The sequence below is a fragment of the Somniosus microcephalus genome, chromosome 8 (assembly GCF_052327205.1).
Source record: "Somniosus microcephalus isolate GS21.2 chromosome 8, FLI_Smic_1.0, whole genome shotgun sequence".
In the NCBI taxonomy this organism is placed as follows: Eukaryota; Metazoa; Chordata; class Chondrichthyes; order Squaliformes; family Somniosidae; genus Somniosus; species Somniosus microcephalus.
In genome coordinates this window covers 52,283,890-52,306,154 of record NC_140994.1, presented here as the reverse complement: position 1 = coordinate 52,306,154, position 22,265 = coordinate 52,283,890, and the positions used below count along the sequence as shown (strand labels likewise).

The 22,265-nt window shown below is 46.1% G+C and overlaps 1 protein-coding gene across 9 annotated transcripts in view; it reads right to left on the bottom strand.

The window, feature by feature from the left end:
• jakmip3 (Janus kinase and microtubule interacting protein 3) overlaps positions 1–22,265 on the bottom strand; it is a 567,199-nt gene that overhangs the window by 223,739 nt on the left and 321,195 nt on the right. For 6 of the 9 annotated variants that reach the window (XM_085994710.1, XM_085994718.1, XM_085994709.1 and 3 more), the window contains 9 exons: positions 19,216–19,251; positions 16,696–16,755; positions 14,114–14,242; positions 12,013–12,141; positions 6,394–6,477; positions 2,897–2,959; positions 2,645–2,743; positions 1,903–2,001; positions 1,714–1,773 (listed from right to left, as the gene is read on the bottom strand). In XM_085994710.1, coding sequence (XP_085850836.1) covers positions 1,714–1,773; positions 1,903–2,001; positions 2,645–2,743; positions 2,897–2,959; positions 6,394–6,477; positions 12,013–12,141; positions 14,114–14,242; positions 16,696–16,755; positions 19,216–19,251 — 759 coding nt within the window. The remainder of the gene's footprint in view (positions 1–1,713; positions 1,774–1,902; positions 2,002–2,644; positions 2,744–2,896; positions 2,960–6,393; positions 6,478–12,012; positions 12,142–14,113; positions 14,243–16,695; positions 16,756–19,215; positions 19,252–22,265) is intronic. The other 3 variants (XM_085994713.1, XM_085994715.1, XM_085994716.1) reach the window with 3 other exon arrangements.

The following is a 22,265-nucleotide window of genomic DNA, read 5'->3' as shown; positions in this document are numbered from 1 at the left end:
TGTGATGGGGAGAGTCAGTGATATCGTGGGGTGGGGGTCGAATTGCAGGGAGGGAAGCAGGTTAGCTTAGTGGGCTGGGTGGAAGCACTCCTGCTCCTCCTGGCCCACAAGCAGTGCTGCACTTACCTCTTCCACACAGCAGTCCTCGCCTCCCTTTAGCTGGCCAGGGTTAAATTTAAAATGTGAGGCGCGCAGCCTCATTATAATAGTTAAATAAGCAACCCGCCTCCTGGGAGTGGGTAGGTTGCCCGCCCCCCATCCCACCTCCATTAAAACCGGAAGGGGACGGGATCGAGGTGGGATGCGTTTGTGTTTTGGGGGTTAATATTCCCCTCATTGTTTCAATAGCAAATTGTGGCTTATAGCATGGGGTAATTATCTGAGTTCATATTGCTGGTGAGGAGCCTTGCCCACCAGCAGCACATATCAGGAAACTGTTGACACCAATAATTTTCCATCTATTAAAAAGAATGGATATAAAAACATGGGCAACCACCCGCAAGTTCCCAATATACACACCTACCAGTAGCGCAGACTGCGAAAACACACTGTTACACATAAATACAGATCTGCAATACAAGTGTGCTGTATCGGTGTTAAGATCTGATATGGCCTGTTTCTTTAAGGCCAATGCTCAGATATCCCCGGGTGTGGGGAATGCTCTAAGTATTCACGTAGCGGTGAATTAGAGGCCAATTGTTGAGGTAGTTTTCAGTAGATTAACAGCTCCTTCCAAATACCCAGCTCCTGCCTTTGGATAGAAGGCCAAGCTAAACTCTTGGCACTCTGGCATGCAATGTTCTAAGTGTGATGAGTGGATGCTGGATGGAGGACTTTTATTTATGTAGATAGATTGTAAGGCCTAAAAATGGTTGCTTTGCGCCTCCTGTTAGCGCCTGAAGAGGGCACTAACAAGGCGCAAAGCAACTAGTGCCCGGGCGTGGCACGCCAACGCCTCCTGCGAAATTCAGTGGGAGGTTAGCGGCGGCGGTAACCGTTAGCGCCCTGTGGCCCTGTGCCACCGGCGATGACGTCATTGCCGTGCGCAGCGCCCCACTCACGGCCCGGCCGCAATCTTTGGTAGTGCCCCCTGACTTACCGCCGGATGCTATGTCCGATGGGATCGCGGGGCCTACCTGCGCCCGGGGCGGTGCTAATTAAAGGGAAGGTGCCGGGAGGCCATTTTTGTTGCCGGCTGCCTGCCAGCACCTGCCCCCTCTGCCGTCCCCGGCCTCCTCTGAAGACCCCCCCCCCGCCATGGCGTGCCGGCTGCGCTCCGGGAGCCCGGCACTTCTCTTGAGTGCTGGGCTCTTTTGCCGGCACTCCAATCCCTGGTGGCCCAGCTGGGCCCCGGGTCGCGCTGTGCAAGGCTCATCCCCTTTAAGAAGGGGAGGAAGGCCTGCAATACCGCGGCACATACCGCCACAATATTCACTCGCAGCACCCCAAAAGGGAGGCGGGGCGCTTCCAGTAGCACCCCACTTCCCTCTTGGGGCACTACCGATGAATTTCAGCCACGGGGGCGCTAAAAGTAGTGCCCCGGCGAAGTTAGCGCTCCAAAGGGGGCGCGACTCAATTTTTCCCCTTAAGAGTTTGCTGCAATAGAACATACAAGGATGATTAATACTGTTCTAAGATTCACCCTGGCATCCTCCACTGACAGGCTTATATAAAATATAAAGGAAAACATGCATGATCAGAAAAGCAACATACACTTACGGCGTTATCCCCTAAAATATCCAGCTTTTTCATGAGGTCTGCTATTGTAATGTCCTGACAAAAGAGGAGAAAGGTTTAAAAAGAAATGTTTAACAGATGCTTTAAACACATTAGTCTGTGTTATTAATAAAATGAATTTAAACTCGGTCTATTAGGGATATTCAATAATAAAGGTGTACCTACTGTTACTCCTTCTGCCTCACAGTAGACTTGGAGAGGACTTGTCTCCTCCGGAAATGGGATGTGATGAAAGTTGATGGCAGGTGATCGTCGTTCTCGCTCCTGAAAGAACAATTTTCATTTGAGGATAAAAGTGCTTTTTTAATCCCAATGAAAAAAAGTTTAACAGTTTTTTGATATGCAAAAATGATAAATTTTTGTCCAGATTAAGTACAGTTGATGAATTTGACTTGGGGCAATAATTTTACAATTGCCACATCATCATTCCCTACACATAACCACGAAGTAAAACAAGGGGAGGGATCGACAGTGCTCCTTTGAAGAAATGATGAGAAAAGCATATTTTATTAAGATTTTAAAGAACGTTAAGCATCCAAATTGTAACATTGTGATTTCATTTGCAGCAACAGAAAAGTATCTGCCAATCGTGATGCATATGCAGTAATGTGATGTGCACGTTTACAGTTGATGGGGAAGAATTCTTCTGCTCCCTGTATGTAGTGATGTAAATGAGTTTGTGAAGATTGCCTCTGTTCGGTATTTCTAGTGAAATTGTAAAGATGTTTTAAAAGAATGTGCTTATAATTTTACTAGTAGTGCACACCAGAGGAACTCTTCATGAATGGATTTACAGTGTCGCTACATATGGTAACCAGGGCAATTCTTCCCCAATATCTCTACATCAGGAGGATAATTCTGATCAATGAAAAAGGAAATTGGTGGAAAACCCTCAAGGTTGTCTTACTTCAAGTTCTAGAATACGAAACTCTAAAAGCTCGTTTTGGTCTTTCACATCCTGTACATCGTGTCTAAGGCGGTTTTCTTCATTCTCCATTTGCCGAATCTGTGAAAATTAAAACACAAGATTCATTTTAACCCTTATTTGCTGTTATTGTAATAAGGATGCCTCGACCTTGAATCATGCTGCAAGAAAAATAGGAAATTTAAATAACAAAGAAATATTTTAAAGTTCTACTTGCATTCTGAGAAAAAATACCTTTTCTAGTAGTTCTTGGTTCCAACGATAAAGTGCTTGTTTCTCCTCAATCCACTTCATGTCCTTAGAAATATAAAGAAAAAGAAAAGTGAACTTCTCATTTTGATTCCAAATAAATAGCATTGAAAATGCATGCTGACCATTGCCCATTTACAATGAATGTAATTTGTATGTTATTTTTAAATATCAAAATGCAAAACAAATAGTTTCTTTCACTACTATTTCTAGTTTGGGTTTTCTGATGCTTCTCCATCCTCCTCCTCCTCCTCATTACATGCTGCCCTTCAGTGACATCATCTGCAGACAGAGTCAGCTTTTACGTATATGCCGATGACACCCAGCTCTACCTTTCTACTACCAAATCTTAACCGCACAAGTGCCTCTGCGCTGTCAGACTGTTTGTCCTCATTTTGCTGTTTTTGATTGGTTCAGGTTTTGTGAATCGGATATTTCATCGGTAACTTAACAGAAGTGTTTATTTTAGCCAAATCTATTGTTTTGCCCTTTGGATGTCTCCAAGGCTGCACATTTAGGTGCAATACCTTTTTGAAAAGTCCAATGTGACAGACACTAGATACAAGACTTTTAATTGTATAGCTATTAGTCTGAATATCATGGAAACAATGTTAATGACAATGAAGTTGTTTTTAAATTGTACAGAATTATTTCAAAATATTACTGCTTGACTCACAGGGCACACTAATGATATTATTGTATGGTTGTAATGTGGGATTGTAAGGAATTAACTCTTACACTGCAAGTAGGCTTGGAAAATTCTAATTTCTTTGGGCCAACCATTTAAAAGAAGAATTGTTTCCAGCCTAGTATTACAAAACAGAAACTAACATTACAGTAAATAAGCTACTGAAATGTTCTTAGTGTAAATATATGACAAAATATGACTAAAATAACATTAAAAAGTGACTTTCATTTGCTCTTTTTCTTATCCTCTATTATATTAGTTTTACTTATTTCCATCTAACAACCTATTCTATAACTTTTTGATTAAAAATCATTTTTAGATGCTTTATTTGCCTGTTTTCCTCCGGTGGGAGGTGGGACAACATATTAGCCTCTAATTGTTTGAAAAAAGTAGATCCAAAGGCCAGTTTTTAGACAGCAGAACCTAGACCTCTGAAAGTTGGCCTGGTCATACCATAGATGTGATCAGTGAATCTCTGAGATGATACTTTTGCATCAAGTAGAAGTCATTGCCACTGGACAAGTTAGCAATAGGCAGCACTACTGCACTCAGACAAGATAGCTCATTGGGGCAGATTTGGCGATGGGTATGATGGCGCACCCTGAGAGTACATCATCATATCGCCTTAGAAATTGACCGGAAGTTCGGGATTCCATGCGCTAAATCCCTAACTTGCGATCTGTCAAGTTACGCCTTGACAAATGATCCGCGCTGACGGGGAAGTACTCGTTGCTGGCGCAGAGTTGGGCCAATTGCCCACCAACTGTCCAACAATTATGGACGAAAATGTTACGGTTAGTGAAAACAGGCGAAGGAGCCTGGTTCACTGCGAGAGGAACCACCTTTCCATTCTTTTGCAGGTTAAGCCACGTTAATGGTGAAAATAAATAAGAATTTGCATCCAGTCAGGGTGGTTCAGCAATAGCTAAAGTGCTTTAAGGAGTGCATTTTTTTAATTTATCAAAAGTTTTTTTTTCATTTTAGACAGGCAGCAATATAATTTGATATCTTGAATAAATACGGTACAATTTACTGTAATTGATGAAAAGAATCATTATCAATTTGCACATGCGTGTGTGTGACAGAGAGAGAGCGCGGGTCATTTTGGAACTATTTATTCTCCTCGTCCTTATTATTCCAAAAATACATCCAATTGCAGATAATTCTGTAAAAATATAGCGTTGGGTGAAATGCAAGTAGGAACATTACCAGTATTGGAGGTAAACGCTTTCCCTTCGGTGTACTGATTGGAGGACCAGGCCCATGTGAACCCAGGGATGCTTCCGTACAGGCTGCACCCCTGGGATCCGTGGGCCATTAAGCTGCCCTCCAGTACGCAGCATCAGAGAGCAAGTTCATGAAGGAGGGCCCCCATCGGGTAGGTTCGCATTCTATTTGGAGGCCAGCGACGCACTCTGTAGGTACGCCGCCGACCACACAGCCTACCCGAGTATCACCCAGCAGGGGTTAAAAGCCTCTTTTATATCATACTAGCTGGGGGGGCCCGGCGTTGCCAGGGCAGTTTAGAGGGCCGCGCGGTTGATGGCCAGCCGCTGCCGCTCCCCCGCTCTGTGTCTCGGGCCGCGCGGTTGACGGCCGCCCGCTGCCGCTGCCCCGCTCTGTGTCTCGGGCCGAGTGGTTGTGAGGCGCAGCCCGAGTGACCCCAACTCACCTCCTGCTCTGGCGGGCCGACGCAGCTGCCCCGCTCGCTGTTGAGGAAAAGCAGGGGAAAAAATGGCGGCGAGGTTTCGGGAGGCTGCAGGATTAGGTCCCGCCTGTGACACACCGATTGGTCAACCATCAAGTCACTGAACTGTAGGATTGGTCAACCATCACGTCACTCAACGCTAATGAGCGGTAGGATTGGTCAACCACTAATGAGCAGATTTTGTCCGTTTTTTGTATACTGTCCGAACAATTTTTGTCTGACCAAAAAGTAAATACGCCTATGACACTCCCCTAATCATAAGCTTTCTTTTGATATAACATATGTGTAGGTACGCTCTATGGCCTAGAAATTCAGTAAGGCCCCGCCAGCTGGCTAGCGCCCAAAAGTTAGCGCTGCACGCGGAGCCAGTTGCGCCCGTCAGATATTCAGTTTTTGCGCCCCAAGTCGGAACCGGGCGCTATTCCAGGGTGTGCCCGCCCCCGCTTGGGGCGCTGAAACTGAATTTCAGCGCTGTAGGTGCCGCTGCACCACCCCCTGCGGAGCGGCAGGCTGCGGTACTGCAGGCCTCCTCCTTCTCTTAAGGGGGAGGTGCCTGCAACAGGGAGCTCGCCGCTTGATAGTGCCGGCAAATGAGCCCGGCACCACGGAGAAGTGCCGGGCTCGCGGAAAGCAGCCGGCAATGCCGCGGGGGGGGGTGGAGGAGGCCGGGGAAGGAGGTGCGGCCAGGCGGCCGCCGAAAAAGCGGCCGGCCGCACCTCTGCCTTAACTAGCACCACTAAGGCTGCAGCACGGCCCGGTCTTCACAACGTTGTTTGCGGCCGCTGCGGAAGAGGCGGCCGCAACTAAATATGGGGGTCGGGCCGGTAGCGGGGCGGAACCGGGGCACTGCGCACACCGATGACGTCATCGGTGCCAGCGCAGCGCTACCGGCTACCGCCGCCATTACCGCAGTGCTGAATATCAGCGCAAACTCCTCTACTGGCGCAGAAGCCCTCTTTGGGCGGTAACTGGTCGCACACGCAACTGAATTTCTAGCCCTATAACTTTTGAGTGTATAGCGGACACACAGACAGACAGACAAACCAACTCCTTTTATTTTATATATATAAGATAGTTAATTATTACCTGCCCTTGTTGTGCAAGAGCTTTCTCCAAATCTTCAATTTTAGTTTGATATCTCTGGTTTTCTGCCTGTAGTTGTTCACGAGTCTAAAAGGAGGAAACAAAGAGGGGGGAAGGTGAAAAATGTTTTTTTCCTAGTCATCTTTTCCACAGTGTTGGTTTCAAACACTCTCTGCTGAGGTGCAGTTGTCCATTCAGAGAGTAAAACCCTTTCTACTTTGCCCCGCCAATGTGCCTCAATGCCTACTGTGCACAAACACCCAATACTGTGGTCCTCTGCATTCCTCCATTCCTCATACCAGCTATTCTTTTTTTGCCTTTGATGTTTCAAAATAAAGAATGTTTGAATTAGCAAAGGAATGAATGGTGAGGTGAGTGGTTGATGTAAATTAAGCACAGTGTTGCTGACCACATAACTCGTTTGTAGTGGCAGTACCAGTGAGTTATAAAGGATAGGTGAACAAGAAATGAAATGAGTTAGAGATCTGAAAAAGCATATCACGTTACTAATTGAGAAATGTAGATTGCAGAAAATCCAAGCTGCTTTTAAAAAATATTTCTATTTTGGATATAACATTTTCTTTAGATGCGATTGAATTTAGAAATCTCAGTGAATGAAAAGAATCAGTTAATTATTTTGAAATAGATTTCTGTCTAATCACGTACATAAATATTGCACTAACTGGACATACACCGGATAGTAACTCTGCAGCAGGGGCAGCTTTTGCCTTGCTGGAGCTTCATACATCAGTTTGGGGCCCCTTTGTTTTACTACCTGCTTAACCTGATGTCAAATCTGCACACTTCCGATCGTAAAAAGCCATGTTTGCAATGGGTAATAATATCAATAAAAGGCTTGATGTCGCCAGAGCTGCATTAAGAATTCGGGCCCTGAACACCAACAACATTCAGGACCCGCTCCCCATCCACACTCCCGTCTCCCCTCCCCATCCACACCCCCGCCTCCCCTCCCCATCCACACCCCCGCCTACCCTCCTCATCCACACCCCCTCCTCCCCTCCCCATCCACACCGCCTCCTCCTTTCCCCATCCACACCCCCACCTCCCCTCCACATCCACAGTCCCCACACGAACCCCCCATCCACACCCCCACTTAACCCTCCCCTCCCCACCCACACCCCCACTTCCACTCCCCATCCACACCCCCGCCTCCCCACCCCATCCACACCCCCACTTAATCCTTCCCTCCCCATCCACATAACACTCTCTCTCCCTGTCCACAACCCCCACACAAACCCCCCCATCCACACTCCCCATCCTCACTCCCCACCCCATCCTCACTCCCCACCCTCCATCCACACTCCCCACCCCCCCATCCTCACTCCCCTCCCCCATCCTCACTCCCACCCCCCATCCTCACTCCCCACCCTCCATCCACACTCCCCACCCCCCATCCTCACTCCCCACCCCCCATCCTCACTCCCCACCCCCATCCTCACTCCCCACCCTCCATCCTCACTCCCCAGTCCCCCATCCTCACTCTCCAACCCCCCATCTTCACTCCCCAACCCCCCATCCTCACTCCTCACCCCCCATCCTCACCCCCCACACCCCCCATCCTCACTCCCCACCCCCATCCTCACTCCCCAGCCCCCCATCCACACTCCCCAGCCCCCATCCTCACTCCCCACACCCCCATCCTCACTCCCCACACAAACCCCCCATCCTCACTCCCCACCCCCCATCCTCACTCCCCACCCCCCCATCCTCACTCCCCACCCCCCATTCTCACTCCCCACCCTCCATCCTCACTCCCCACCCCTCCATCCACACTCCCCACCCCCCATCCTCACTCCCCACCCCCCATCCTCACTCCCCACCCCCCATCCTCACTCCCCACCCCCCCATCCTCACTCCGCAGCCCCCATCCTCACTCCCCAACCCCCATCCTCACTCCCCACATAAAACCCCCCTTCCTCACTCCCCACACAAACCCCCCATCCTCACTCCCCACCCCCCATCCTCACCCCCCACACAAACCCTCTATCCTCACCCCCCCCCCATCATCACTCCTCACCCCATCCTCACTCCCCACACAAACCCCCCATCCTCACTCTTCACCCCCATCCTCACTCCTCACCCCCCCATCCACACTCCCCACCCCCCATCGTCACTCTCCAATCCCCCATCCTCACTCCCCAACCCCCCATCCTCACTCCCCCACCCCCAATCCTCACTCCCTACCCCCCATCCTCACTCCCGACCCCATCCTCACTCCCCACCCCCCATCCTCACTCCCCACCCCCCATCCTCACTCCCCACACAAACCCCCCATCCTCACTCCCCACACAAACCCCCCATCCTCACTCCCCACCCCATCCTCACTCCTCATACCAACCCCCCATCCTCACTCCCCACCCCCCATCCTCACTCCCCACCCCCATCCTCACTCCTCACACCAACCCCCATCCTCACTCCCCACCCCCCATCCTCACTCCCCACCCCCCATTCTCACTCCCCACCCCCCATTCTCACTCCCCACCCCCCATTCTCACTCCCCACCCCCCACCCCCAATCCTCACTCCCTACCCCCCATCCTCACTCCCGACCCCATCCTCACTCCCCACCCCCCCATCCTCACTCCCCACCCCCCATCCTCACTCCCCACACAAACCCCCCATCCTCACTCCGCACACAAACCCCCCATCCTCACTCTTCACCCCCATCCTCACTCCTCACCCCCCCATCCACACTCCCCACCCCCCATCGTCACTCTCCAACCCCCATCCTCACTCCCCAACCCCCATCCTCACTCCCCACCCCCCACCCCCAATCCTCACTCCCTACCCCCATCCTCACTCCCGACCCCATCCTCACTCCCAACCCCCCATCCTCACTCCCCACCCCCCATCCTCACTCCCCACACAAACCCCCCATCCTCACTCCCCACACAAACCCCCCATCCTCACTCCCCACCCCCATCCTCACTCCTCACACCAACCCCCCCATCCTCACTCCCTACCCCCATCCTCACTCCCCACCCCACCCTCACTCCTTACCCCCCCCATCCTCACTCCTCACACAAACCCCCCATCCTCACTCCCCACCCCATCCTCACTCCTCACACCAACCCCCCATCCTCACTCCCTACCCCATCCTCACTCTCCACCCCATCCTCACTCCTCACCCCCCCATCCTCACTCCTCACACAAACCCCCCATCCTCACTCCCTGTCCCCCATCCTCACTCCTCACACAAACCCCCCATCCTCACTCCCTACCCCCCATCCTCACTCCCCACCCCCATCCTCACTCCCCACACAAACCCCCATCCTCACTCCCCACCCTCACTCCTCACACCCCCATCCACACTCCCCACACAAACCCCCCCATCCTCACTCCCCACCCCCCATCCTCACTCCCTATCCCCCATCCTCACTCCTCACACAAACCCCCCATCCTCACTCCCCACCCCCCCATCCTCACTCCCCACCCCCCATCCTCACTCCCCACACAAACCCCCCCATCCTCACTCCCCACCCCCCATCCTCGCTCCCCACACAACCCCCCCCCCCACATCCATTAAAGTTATTATAAAGTCTGCATTCCTAGATAAAAAAACGTTAAAAAAAATCAGGGATGAAAAGAATTCATTATTTGAACACATCGGGGGGAATTTTCCCACCCCTGAGGTGGCGCATTTGGAGGTGGGACTGCCGGGAAAATGGCAGAAACTGGGTCGGGTACCAACTCCGCTCCCAACCCGCCTCCATGCCATTTTCCCGGGAGGCGGGTCCCTGAGTCGCGCAGGGACCCATCTCCTCGAGTTGGGAAGGGGATTAGAGCCAATTAACTGCCTGTTAACAGGTAGTTAATGGGCAGTTTTGAGGCTTTTCCCCATTTTACGCCTACAATTGCGGGCTTCCCGACGGCTGCGAACCTCACCAGGGTCAGCAAGGTGAGCAGTGGGGGTGAGAGGGGTCGAAATGTCAGCTGTAGAGGTGAGTGATGGGTACAAGTGTGGACAGATAAGTATGAAAACTGAGTGTAAAGTGTTGGAAAAAGTTTCCTTACCTTTGCTTCTTTCTGCAGGCTTCAACCGTTGAGGATCCGGAGGTGCCTCATCTCAATGGCAGAGATGACAAAATGGCTGCTGCATTCTCAGATGCAGCAGCCATCTGCTTTCTGCTGAGGAGAGAGGTCTTGGTGAGCCTTTGTGCAAGGGCTCACCTTAGAACAGAGATTGCCAGTGTTTGACAGCTTTGCAAAGCTGTCAAACATTGACAATTCATCTGTCAAAAATGTTTTGACAGATGAAGCGTCATACGCTGATGTCATCTGTCACCAGCTTTCCCTTAATTGGCCGGTAAGTCCGCATTGCCAATCAAGGGAAAATAATGTGGGTTGGTCAGAAGTCACTGGGGGTGGGACAGAAAACCGGAAACCAGAAGTCCCGCCTCCAGCACGTCTCCATTGCTTGCACCCAGGGTCACCAGAAATTAAAATAGTTTTATAGCCCAACCAAATATATGCCCAGAAGTAGCCCAATAATATGCTGCCTAAATATAAATATGTTACAACATAAAGATTAAAGACTCAAAGAAGCTTTCAGAAGCTTTTATTTAGAAAACAATCACTTTTGAAGTAGATTCATTGAAAGATTTTATTTCTTGATTATTGTGAACTTGAAATGATTTTTTTTAAAGGTTAAGTTTCATTAGCAAAGTTCCGTAACTTGTGACCTGCTTTTAATAACCCAAATACAAAGGTTATGAGGGTAAAATTCAGTTGCTTTGCGCCTCCCATTAGCGCCCTAAGAGGGCACTAACGGGAGGCACAAAGCAACTAGCGCCCGAGCGCGGCGCCGCCAACGCCTTCTGCAAAATTCAGCGGTGGCAGTAACCAACAGCGACCCGCGGCGCTGCGCCAGCCGCAATCTTCAGGAGCGGCCCCTGACTTACCGCTGGACGCTATGTTCAACGGGGTCAGGGGGGCCCACCTGCAGCCAGGGATTTAAAGGCGAGGTGCGGGGCGGCCATTTTTGTTGCTGGCCGCCTGCCAGCACCTGCCTCCGCTCAGGTCCCGGCCTCCTTCCCCACGCCCCCCCGTGGAGTGCCAGCTGCTCTCCATGAGCCCAGCACTTCTCTTGAGTGCCGGGCTCTTTTGCCGGCACTCCTGATCCCCGGGGACCAGCTGGGCCCAGGGTCGCGCTGCGCAAGGCCCTTTCCCCTTTAAGGAGGGGAGGAAGGCCTGCAATACTGCGTTGCAACACGCTGCAGCGCGATATTCCCTCGCAGTGCCCCAAGAGGGAGGCGGGGCACTTCCAGTAACACCACGCTTCCCTCTTGGGGCACTACCACTCAATTTCCGTCATGGGGGGGCCTAATTTTTCCAGGGCGCTAAAAGTCGCCCCGGCGACGTTAGCACCCTCAATATTTAGCCCTATATCTTCAGAAAAATTATTTTTCCATTCAGGCATTTCATGTGCTGCCACTATACTGTATTCTGGCAGTAACTAAATCTACATATTTGCTTACCTATTTGCTCACATTTATTTTCTTCTTGTAATTAATACACGGAGGAAAATATCCCCACTGTGGTGAAACAAAATGTCATGTTTCTCTCCAAGTTCAATATGAAGCCAGATTATTTCCATCAATACCTTAACTTCTCGCTCAGCATCCAAGGTTCCACCAACTTGCTCCTGTAGCAAAGCGTATGCCCTCTGTAAAGCCTGATACTCCATGGTCAGCTGACGAAAGCGAAGTTCAGTCTCTTCTTTTGCCATTCCCTGAATACAAAGTTGCAGTTATCGACCACCTTATTGATACATTTTGACCGATGTATCAGTGAATGGTACACTGTTGTGTTTTAAGTAATAACACTCAGGACAGGGCTAAAACAAGAGTGCCCTATATGGTTCATTGTTGTCAGTTTACTGTAAAACTTTTAACATGCCAAACGGTGAAAAAGTAATCCATCTTAGTGATTTGATTTTTTTTCCAGCAGAAGTTAATGTTTCATTTAAATGTGGCACTGATTTCATGGGAAGTGGGTTGGTGTAGGGCACTGGTGAAGTGCCAGCTGCTCTGTTAAGTGCAGGAAGCAGGTTTGCACCAGCGACGCTGGTGAATTTCTGATTTTAATTATGCCATTAGACGAGCGACTAAGCTGAGGTGAGGTGTTTTCCACCGAGAGAGCATAGAAATCGAGAGATGTGTCATCCTGCAGCACTGTCACATAATTCAAAGGCACCAGTTTCAGTGCGGCCTCGAGAAAGGTCTGGTTATTGGTGCACTGCCCAATCTCCTCACCACAAAATGGCACGTGAACGGAAGTGAAATAAATCAGAAGGAGAAAAACATCTGGTACATCTATATATTGATGTATAATCTAAAACACTTCAAGAACATCAAATATGCACACACTTGCTTTCCATCACACTTCAGATGTCACATCTTGGGATGACTGGGATAAATCTTGACTTTGTGCGATAGTGTAAAACAGGCCATTGCACATCCTCCAATTTTTATTTCAACAGCTGCTGACTCGCTATCGCCCGTTTTACACTATTGCACAAAGTCAAGATCTACCCGGCTGTCTGTATTCAAAAAATAAGCTTTCTTTACAAACGCATTCATTTATACAGCTGCAGTGGGTAAAGAGAGCACAAATTATTGTGGACTACCGGATTGTAGGTCAAAGGGCAGGGGTAAAAAGCAATGGGATTGGAGATGGATGGGCAGATGAAGTGGCGGGACGAAGAACAGACCAGTGAGTGATTGAGTGGGAGCAGCTAAGCAGTCAGCAGCAGCAGACACAATGTCCAGCAGCTGGGGCAGCCATTTAACAAATGCTGGGGGACAAGAGCCACAGCAGCAGTGGCAGTACTGCCACTAAACAGAAGTCTGGTGGGCCTCGGGGGCCCAACCCATGCTACTTGGCAAAAACAGGAGGGGGTATTGGAGCGGGGGTAGAACCCAAAAACATAGGTTTCTATGGGCCCCAGGGTGAGTGCAATTTACCTTTACCAAGATATCGGCCATTCGCTAGGAAATGCACTGCTGCAGTGCCACTCTGTGGCAGATCAGAAGTACTACAGTTAAAATTGACGCAAAGAGCTTAAGGGCCTAGAAATTGGTTTGCACCAGCCTGCCAGCACGAACTAGGGACGATCCCTGTGCTGGAATGGGTAGGCCCGAGGCACACCCGATACTGGGCCTCTGGCTTCATTTACATGAGGCTGGTGAACTGCAGGTGCCCATTGGGCAGTCCCAGGCAGCTCGCTGGCGAAGAGGATTTTAATATTGCCAGCGACGCAGTTGCCCTCAGGTAGGTTCTGGGAGAGTGGGAGAAACGATCGAGTTGGGGGTGGGGGGTAGTAAACCAGGAGAGGAGGGGAAGTGATTGGGAGGGAGGAGGTCAATTTAAATTTAGTAACTACAAAGTTTTAAATATTCACGATGTACTGGGATTTTCTGGGGGGTTTTAAATTGCTGTAAAAAGAATATGATAAGAACAATATATGACAAGAAATAAATCAGTGTTGGTCGAAAGAAAATCACGTGTAGTATGTTTTGTACTATTAATCGATTCAATTAGCAATTTTTAAACAAATCTTATTTGAAAAAATAAATGAGACATATAAAATTACAAATAATTGAAAATAAAAATGTTCATTTGAAGCACTCTATTTAATGGTGGTTGTAATCTCTATAAAAATCTTTTTTTTTCAAAGAAAGGATTAATCTGATTTCTGTCACCTCATCTAGATCATCTTCAGGGGTACAAGGGGTTCGATCCGTCCTGTCAGTTTGGTATGAAATGGATGAACCATCAGAATCAAGTGAGGCTTCGTCATCATAACCAAAAAAGGTCTCCACAACTGGCTTCTATAGATAACAAAATTAAGACTTAACGTGTGGAGCAACTGTAAGGGATTTGCAAAAGCAAGTGAAACAAACTTTAATTAGCATATTTTTCAACAAGTAACAAGAACCAGGAACGATCTGCATCCCATGACCCTGAAATTTCTATTGATTCCTACTCAAAACAATATTGGTAAGGACATTTGCCCTCAGTGCTTTTTCTTGGAGACTTAGAGGGATTTTATCTCTCTCTTAGAGGACTCCACTGAATGCCTTGGAGCAAGGATTTGAAAACAATTATTCTCATGACCCCTAATTTAGGAATATTAGGAATGTAACAATTTTAGAATATTGTCCATGTTTTGTATTTTAATTTTTTCCATAGGGGGGCAGCACTGAGCATTCCTAACCTTTCATCTCTGACCATGGAATTTGACTAATTTTCAATAAAGTTAGGAATCATGTATCAATCAATCCAATTTTTGTTTTATTTATTGTAAGTACTGAGGTATAATGTATGAAATTCTGAACATTGTCGCCTTTCTAGTAACAGTGAAAAAAATTTAAAGTAGCACTTTCTGAATTGTAGTGTGAGCATCCAGGTTTCTTATGTTAATGAAACTATGTAAATCTAAATAATTTTGTGCTTTGTCATTTTCATATTTTTACATCTTCAAATAATCAAAAAAGTTATTAAAAACACATTTCTAGCAATCGAATCATAAATATGACCAATGTATTTTTATAAAAATATTACATTTAGTAATAGAAATGCAATTGGAATTTTAGTGTATAACCCAGATATTAGAAACTATTGCGATGTTCCTCAATCTTCTATGTACCAGGTAGGCACCTGTTTAACTACATCCTTTGTGACAGAGGCCAAGCAGTTCATAGGTTGTTTTCAAATGATCTTTAAAGTGATATATCAATCAAAATAGAAGTGTTTTAAAAAAAAATAAACTTTACATGAATAGTTCTGGAACACTGCAGTTTTTAAATATTTTGTGGTAGATCTTAATATTGATGTAGTAACGTACACTGGTCTGTTGCATTTAAGGCTTATATTCATAATGGCAACTGCACATTTCCTTATCTGCCTAACTGCCTCTAACCTGTATGAAATTTTCAGGATATAGATTATATAAATCTCTTTCTGATCTTTCGATGGAATTAAGCCAATAAAATGTGGGTGCTGGTACACTGGAGCCAGGGTTGAACTTCATAAGGGCACTTAAGAAAAGGTCTGCCGGTCATTCTGTCAGTCAGGAGTTTATGCAGCAAAGCCAGGCTGACGTGACCAAGAACTACTTGTAACAACTCCCATTAGTTATGTAATAAAAGTTGTAAATGGATTATAGATCAAACAGCATCCAAAAGAGAAAATTCGGTTAAGCTGGAAATATCTAGCTTTTTTTTTCCGAATTAGTGCACTCTCGGCGTTTCCTTTTTATCTCTGGTTAGTTTAGTTGTTTATCAGTGAGTGACGGGGTCAAGCGCGAAGGTCAAATGTATCTGATTCAAAATCAATATTCGAAGCACCTGCAAACTTATCTAATTCATAGGGAAGAAAAATCCAGGCTTATTTATTCTGTGAAAGGAAACCCACCATGTTGCTCCAGGTTCAATGGTTTTCAATTTATAACCAGTGTTTTGTTCTGATCAGTATATTTTGACATTGTGAGACTGATTTTCCTTATCCTAAAACTCAGTGTATATCAGTTACTGGGGCATTCAGGTCAGGAAAAAGAGGCGGGAAGCCTGTAACGTTCTGTCTCCAACCCCTTTGCGCTTGACACACATTTCCTGGGGCATCCCTGGCATGGGCAAGAAGCTCCCGCCTGATACTGGTGGGAGTATTTACATTTTATATAAATGACGTGGGACTGAAATTCTGCCAGAAGAAAAGGGAAGACCACCCAAGGAAAGTGGACATTAGAGGTTGTGTGTCTGACCTTTCAGATTAGAGGATGTGTAAAGGGACAGACTGCTATCCCCTGAAATGTCCATAAAGGGACGGAGGTAAATTTTTCAGAACAGATGGCTTGCACTGTGGAGCTGCCAGCCATTTTGGCTGCTGTTTCCAACATCAGCGATCAGGCCTCCATTTCATTGCCACCATATGCTGCTTAAGGCTGACAGCAGCACACAACTCCCCTGCCTCAATTTGGAGCGAGTGCCGATTCCCAAAGAGTAGCCTTGTCTGGCACTTGCCCTAAATGTTTAAAAGAGCTGAACCCAGGAACGCAGCCAGATTCAGCCAAAGTGAAGATAGACACCTGCTTAAAACATACTGCCCAACGTGCTGAGGCGAGGGCAGGGCAGGGAAGTCCTCCTCCTTTTCTCTTAAAAAAAAAGCTTAAAATATCCTACCCGTTGCAATGTTAATTTATAATTGTTTTGTTTAAGCTTCTGTCGCCTCATTGAAATAATAGTTACAATGTGAAGTAGACAAAAACCACGGCCTTTGATTTTACCTTGCTCGACTTTGTAACTTTCTTCCTTTGCTTTCTGTAATGCAGAAGCTTATCCCGATCCTGTTACAAAAACAGATGAATTCATTCACAATTAAATTATTGCAAAATGTGCATCTGACTTTTAGTCACCATAAAATATGGAACATCAAAATTACAACATTATAAAAGGTTTATTCCAGTACCTTGAATTTCAACAGTGATGATTCATTTATTTGTATATTATTAATTCTGATATTTTTTTTTAAATCAATAAAATTATCATTCAATATTTTCTGTTGGATAACATTTCAAATCATATTTCATTAAATGTCAGATGAATGTCATTCATTTATATTACTGCATATCACTTCTCTTAAATATGTTTAGATTTTCACCCCATCCTTCTCATTTTCCCTGCAATGTTTCCTCATTTTAAATCCCTTATTTTTATTTCGTTTCTATGCTTGCCATTTGGTGTCATTAGAAACTGCAGTTGGGTTGTGTACATTAAACAGGATTTGCATTAATTGGAATCTACGGAATATACTGGGAAGGCTGTGCTGCCGGGATCCTGGAAGTTAGGCTGGGCGAGGAAGAAGGTCATCGAGTAAGATGATGCTGTGATGGTTCCAGCGATGGTGGGGTGGGATATGGGGGCAAGTACTGAAGAAGTTTTTCAAGGCAGTAAAGAGATTATGTAGGACTAGAGATTATTTTAGTCTTTTTAGAAAGGTGGAAGTAATTTTCTGAAAGTGTAGAGTGGGTATGCTGGTTTTGAGTGTGTCTGATTGATAGCTTGCAAGCATTTCATGCATTTTTAGTGGCACTCACAGAAACAATTTTCATATTTGTAATGAAGGTTGTGTCATGAAAAATTATACCCAATGGATCCAAAAGCCAGAACTGTAGTATAAAATGACTTATCGAGAGCAGTTACAGATGAACTAGAATCCTGTCAATTTTTCAACGGATGAGATTGTTTCCCTCAGAGTCTGCATGAAAGCGAACATTAATTGACAGACTGTAATGGGCCTGGCTTATCTATCATTCGCTTTCACCAACCTCTTAAAAGCTGACTGGGAATACAGAGTGCAGCTGAAGGCTGTTGTGATGAGAACAGATGTCTTACTAATTTGGCTATGGTTGTACCTAAGAGCACAAAGGACCTTGAGAGATATTGGGGTACCAATGGAAAAGTCAAAGATTTTTCACAGGTGAGTGCATATTCCAGCAACTTTGTTTAACAAGTAAAGGTAACTACTACAGACAGGGACAGACTGCAAGGCAATAATACAATCTACAGGAGAGTTTCACGGGCAGGAGAAATAGTGCATGAAACTTCATTTCTATTTTCTCTGTTGTAGACTTTTTGAATCGATATAAAATATTGGGTTGCAATTATGTTCTTGACATAAACATGGAGATCTGGCTTAACCATAGGAAGTCCATAACCTTTTAGAGAATGGACTGTCAACCCATTCCTCCCCATTGCTTCAGATGATGGGTATTAAAGCAGACAGTCCTCATCAAGTCCACTATGCTGCATACCTTTTGAGTCAACTGAGTCCAATAGGAATGCATTGGTTTCCTTTGTAATTTCCATAACTGAGCATTTTTCAACTTTATAAAACTCTGTTGGGACAAGTAGGGTAGAACTTTCTTAAGGATTTACACTTCATTGCCAAGTTTCTGGGCCATATTCATCACTTGTTGTACTGTAGATCAGATATGATTATTAAGCCAAGGACTTGGGAGTATACTGTCACTTTAGCATCTTTGCAAAGCTAAAGTTGCAGTATAAATGCACCTCAAGACAGTTTAAAATAAATGAGCCAAGGAGGCAGCTGGTTCATGGGTAGTGCTTTGAGGCTAGTCGCTTCTCTGGAATCAGGTTTTTGGAGGATAAGTTGCACTTTTTGTGCCTGATGGTGATTCAAATCTCTAGTTTGCTGTAATTTGATGGAGATTTGAACCTGACCTAAGAGTTCAGGTGAATTTTCAGCAAATATGATACTGAACAACTCTGTCTTATGTACAGATACTTGGCAGGTGACTCTGTCCTTCTCAAAAGTAAGGACAGTGGGGGTTTGGGCCCAGTATTGGAAACAGATATAACTATTCTCTATTGGTCTTTGGAGCCTGTTTGAGAATCGTACAGTTTGGGGTTGACCTTAGATGTATACATTTGGTGAGCAGGCCTGGTGCATTGATAGGATTTCCTGCCCTTTTTATTTTCTGATCTTCCCCAGCTACCGAAACATTTCTGCTTTTTTGATAATCCTCTGACACATCTGTAGAGATTCAGAAGTACATGATTCCATATTTTACCTGTGGGAATATAAAGAAACTCCTCCAGCTTTGGCACCTTGGTCCTGCTGAAAGAACATAGCCAGGGATAGATAGAACCTTGTGTGCTACCTACTTCTTTCAGAATGTTTCCCAGATACCTCGGATGTCAGGATTGCCAGAAACTGCAACATCAATGCGATTATGTGTACTTCTAACTCTTTTGAGCTAAAAATGCTGGATTGTGTTACTTACTATGACACTCTTGACATAGCCAGCTGTCTCCAGTGCCTGACAAAAGCAAAGATTGCAGGTAAGAATCAGAAAGATGGCAGTGGCAGTTAAGCAAAAGGCTGGTTAAACGTACTACAACTGGGAAATTTAGTACAATATCATACTTTTACAGATTTCTTTCTTGTAGGCTTAACCTTCTCCTCATGATACAACTGAAACTGCACGTTACAAATGCCAATATTCAAAGGTCTCATCCATGTGGGACGAATTGATAAATAACGAGCCTCGTTTTACCTTGTGTCTGTGTCGTGTCAGCATCTCTTTCACTGATTGTATTTGTACCAAACTTCCTTTTTTGGAGGGGTACTGACCTGAGCCATGGCAGACAATTGTGCTTAGCCAATCACGTGCTGCATGTAAATTACATTATAATGAGTATTTTGGAGCAAACAGGTAAAGAATCTGCCATTAGGAATGTTTCACCTTGGATGAGATCAATGTCCATTTGTGGAGTGAGGAGCACTTTGCCGAAAAAAGTAATCTTACACTGTAAATTTATTGTATCGGAACAAATTTTCTTAACACGCTTGAGTTCAATTTTAAAATGTAAATAATGTAGCACTGTAATTTTATGTCATCTGTTTTTGTGTTGCTTTTAGTACTGTTGTGCATATTAAGTTGATAATCAGATAAACTACTAGTGCTGGCACTTAAACAAAAAACAATCACAGGATTAGTGCATTAGTGTAACAACAATGGAAACAACTTGCATTTATGTAGCAGCTTTAATGAAACAAAACATCCCAGGCACTTCACAAAGGAAGCAATGGACATTGAGCACGAGATAAGAGAAGAGTTAGGGCAGATGACCAAAGGCATGTTTGAAGAGGCAGGTTTTGAGGAGGCTTTGGAGGTGGGGAAAGATGTAGCAAGACACAAGGGTTTAGGAAGTTAATTCCAGAGTGCAGAGATGTGTATGAAGGCTCTGTCACTGATGGTGGAGTGTGAGTAAGGAAGGATGCACAGTAGACAAGAGTTAGAAGAGCAGAGGGTACCAGCTGGGACACAGGGCTGGAGGAGTTTGCAGAGGTAGGGTGGAGCATGGGAAGGATTTGCAAATGAGAACAAGGATTTTGAAATCAATGCTCTGAAGGAAGGGGAGCCAACGGAGATCAGCTAGGATAAAACTGAAAGATGTGTAGGACTTAATATGGGATAGGATATAGGCAAAAAAGTTCAGGATGAGTGAGAGTTAGTGTAGTGCAGAGTTTGGAAGGTCAGTAAGGAGAGCATTGCAAAAGTTGAGCCCAGCGGTGAGGAATGTGTGGGTGAGTCTCCAACATGTTGCACCAAAAATTGGTCAATTTCTGATCTCAATTATGTCATCGTGGGAGATTCTAATAAAAAAGCTCCAGAAGGGAGAAAATGGAAGGACTATTCATCCTAGGCTGGTCTTGCATACCTCCTAGTAACCAACTAAAGAGAGGTTTTAAATGAATTTTTTGCATCTGTGTTCACTATGGAGAAGGACGATGTGGACGTAGAAATTGGGCAGGGGGACTGTGATATACTTGAACATATTAGCATCGAGAGGGAGGAGGTACTAACGGTTTTAGCAGGCTTAAAAATGGATAAATCCCCAGGCCTGGACAAGATGTATCCCAGGCTACTATGTGAGGCAAAGGAGGAGATTGCAGGGGCTCTGACACAAATTTTTAGAACCTCTCTGGCCACAGGGGATGTGCCAGAGGACTGGAGAACAGCTAACGTAGTACCATTATTCAAGAAGGGTAGTAGGGATAAACCAGGGAATTACAGGCCAGTGAGCCTAACATCAGTGGTAGGGAAATTATTGGAAAAAATTCTGAGGGACAGAATTAGTCTCCACTTGGAGAGACAAGGATTAATTAGGGATAGCCAGCATGGCTTTGTCAAGGGAAGATCATGTCTGACCAATTTGATTGAATTTTTCGAGGGGGTGACTAGGTGTGTGGATGAGGGTAGTGCAGTGGATGTGGTTTACATGGATTTCAGTAAGGCTTTTGATAAAGTCCCGCATAGGAGACTGGTCAGGAAGGTAAGAGCCCATGGGATCCAGGGTGCCTTGGCACATTGGATCCAAAACTGGCTTAGTGGCAGAAGGCAGAGGGTGATGGTGGAAGGTTGTTTTTGTGACTGGAAGCCTGTGTCCAGTGGGGTACCGCAGGGATCGGTGCTGGGTCCCTTGCTGTTTGTGGTCTACATTAATGATTTGGATGTGAGTGTAAAAGGTACGATCAGTAAGTTCGCAGATGACACGAAAATTGGTGGGGTGGTAAATAGCGAGGAGGGAAGCCTCAGGCTACAGGACGATATAGATGGGTTGGTCAGGTGGGTGGAACAGTGGCAAATGGAATTTAACCCTGAAAAGTATGAGGTGATGCATTTTGGACGGACTAACAAGGCATGGGAATACACAATGAATGGTAAGACCCTAGGAAAGACAGAGGATCAGAGGGTCCTTGGTGTGCATGTACATAGATCCCTGAAGGCAGCAGAACAAGTGGATAAGGTAGTTAAAAAGGCATATGGGATACTTGCCTTCATTAGCCATGGCATAGAATATAAGAGCAGGGAGGCTATGATGGAGCTGTACAAAACGCTAGTAAGGCCACAGCTGGAGTACTGTGTGCAGTTCTGGTCGCCACACTATAGGAAGGATATGATTGCTTTGGAGAGGGTGCAGAGGAGATTTACCAGGATGTTACCTGGGCTGGAGCACTTCAGCTATGAAGAAAGACTGGACAGGCTGGGGTTGTTTTCCTTGGAGCAGAGAAGGCTGAGGGGGGACCTGATTGAGGTGTACAAAATGATGAGGGGCATAGATAGGGTAGATAGAAATGAACTCTTCCCCTTAGTAGAGGGGTCAAAAACAAGGGGGCATAGATTCAAGGTAAGGGGCAGGAGGTTTAGAGGGGATTTGAGGAAAAACTTTTTCACCCAGAGGGTGGTTGGAATCTGGAACTCACTGCCTGAAAGGGTGGTAGAGGCAGGAACCCTCACAACATTCAAGAAGCATTTGGATGAGCACT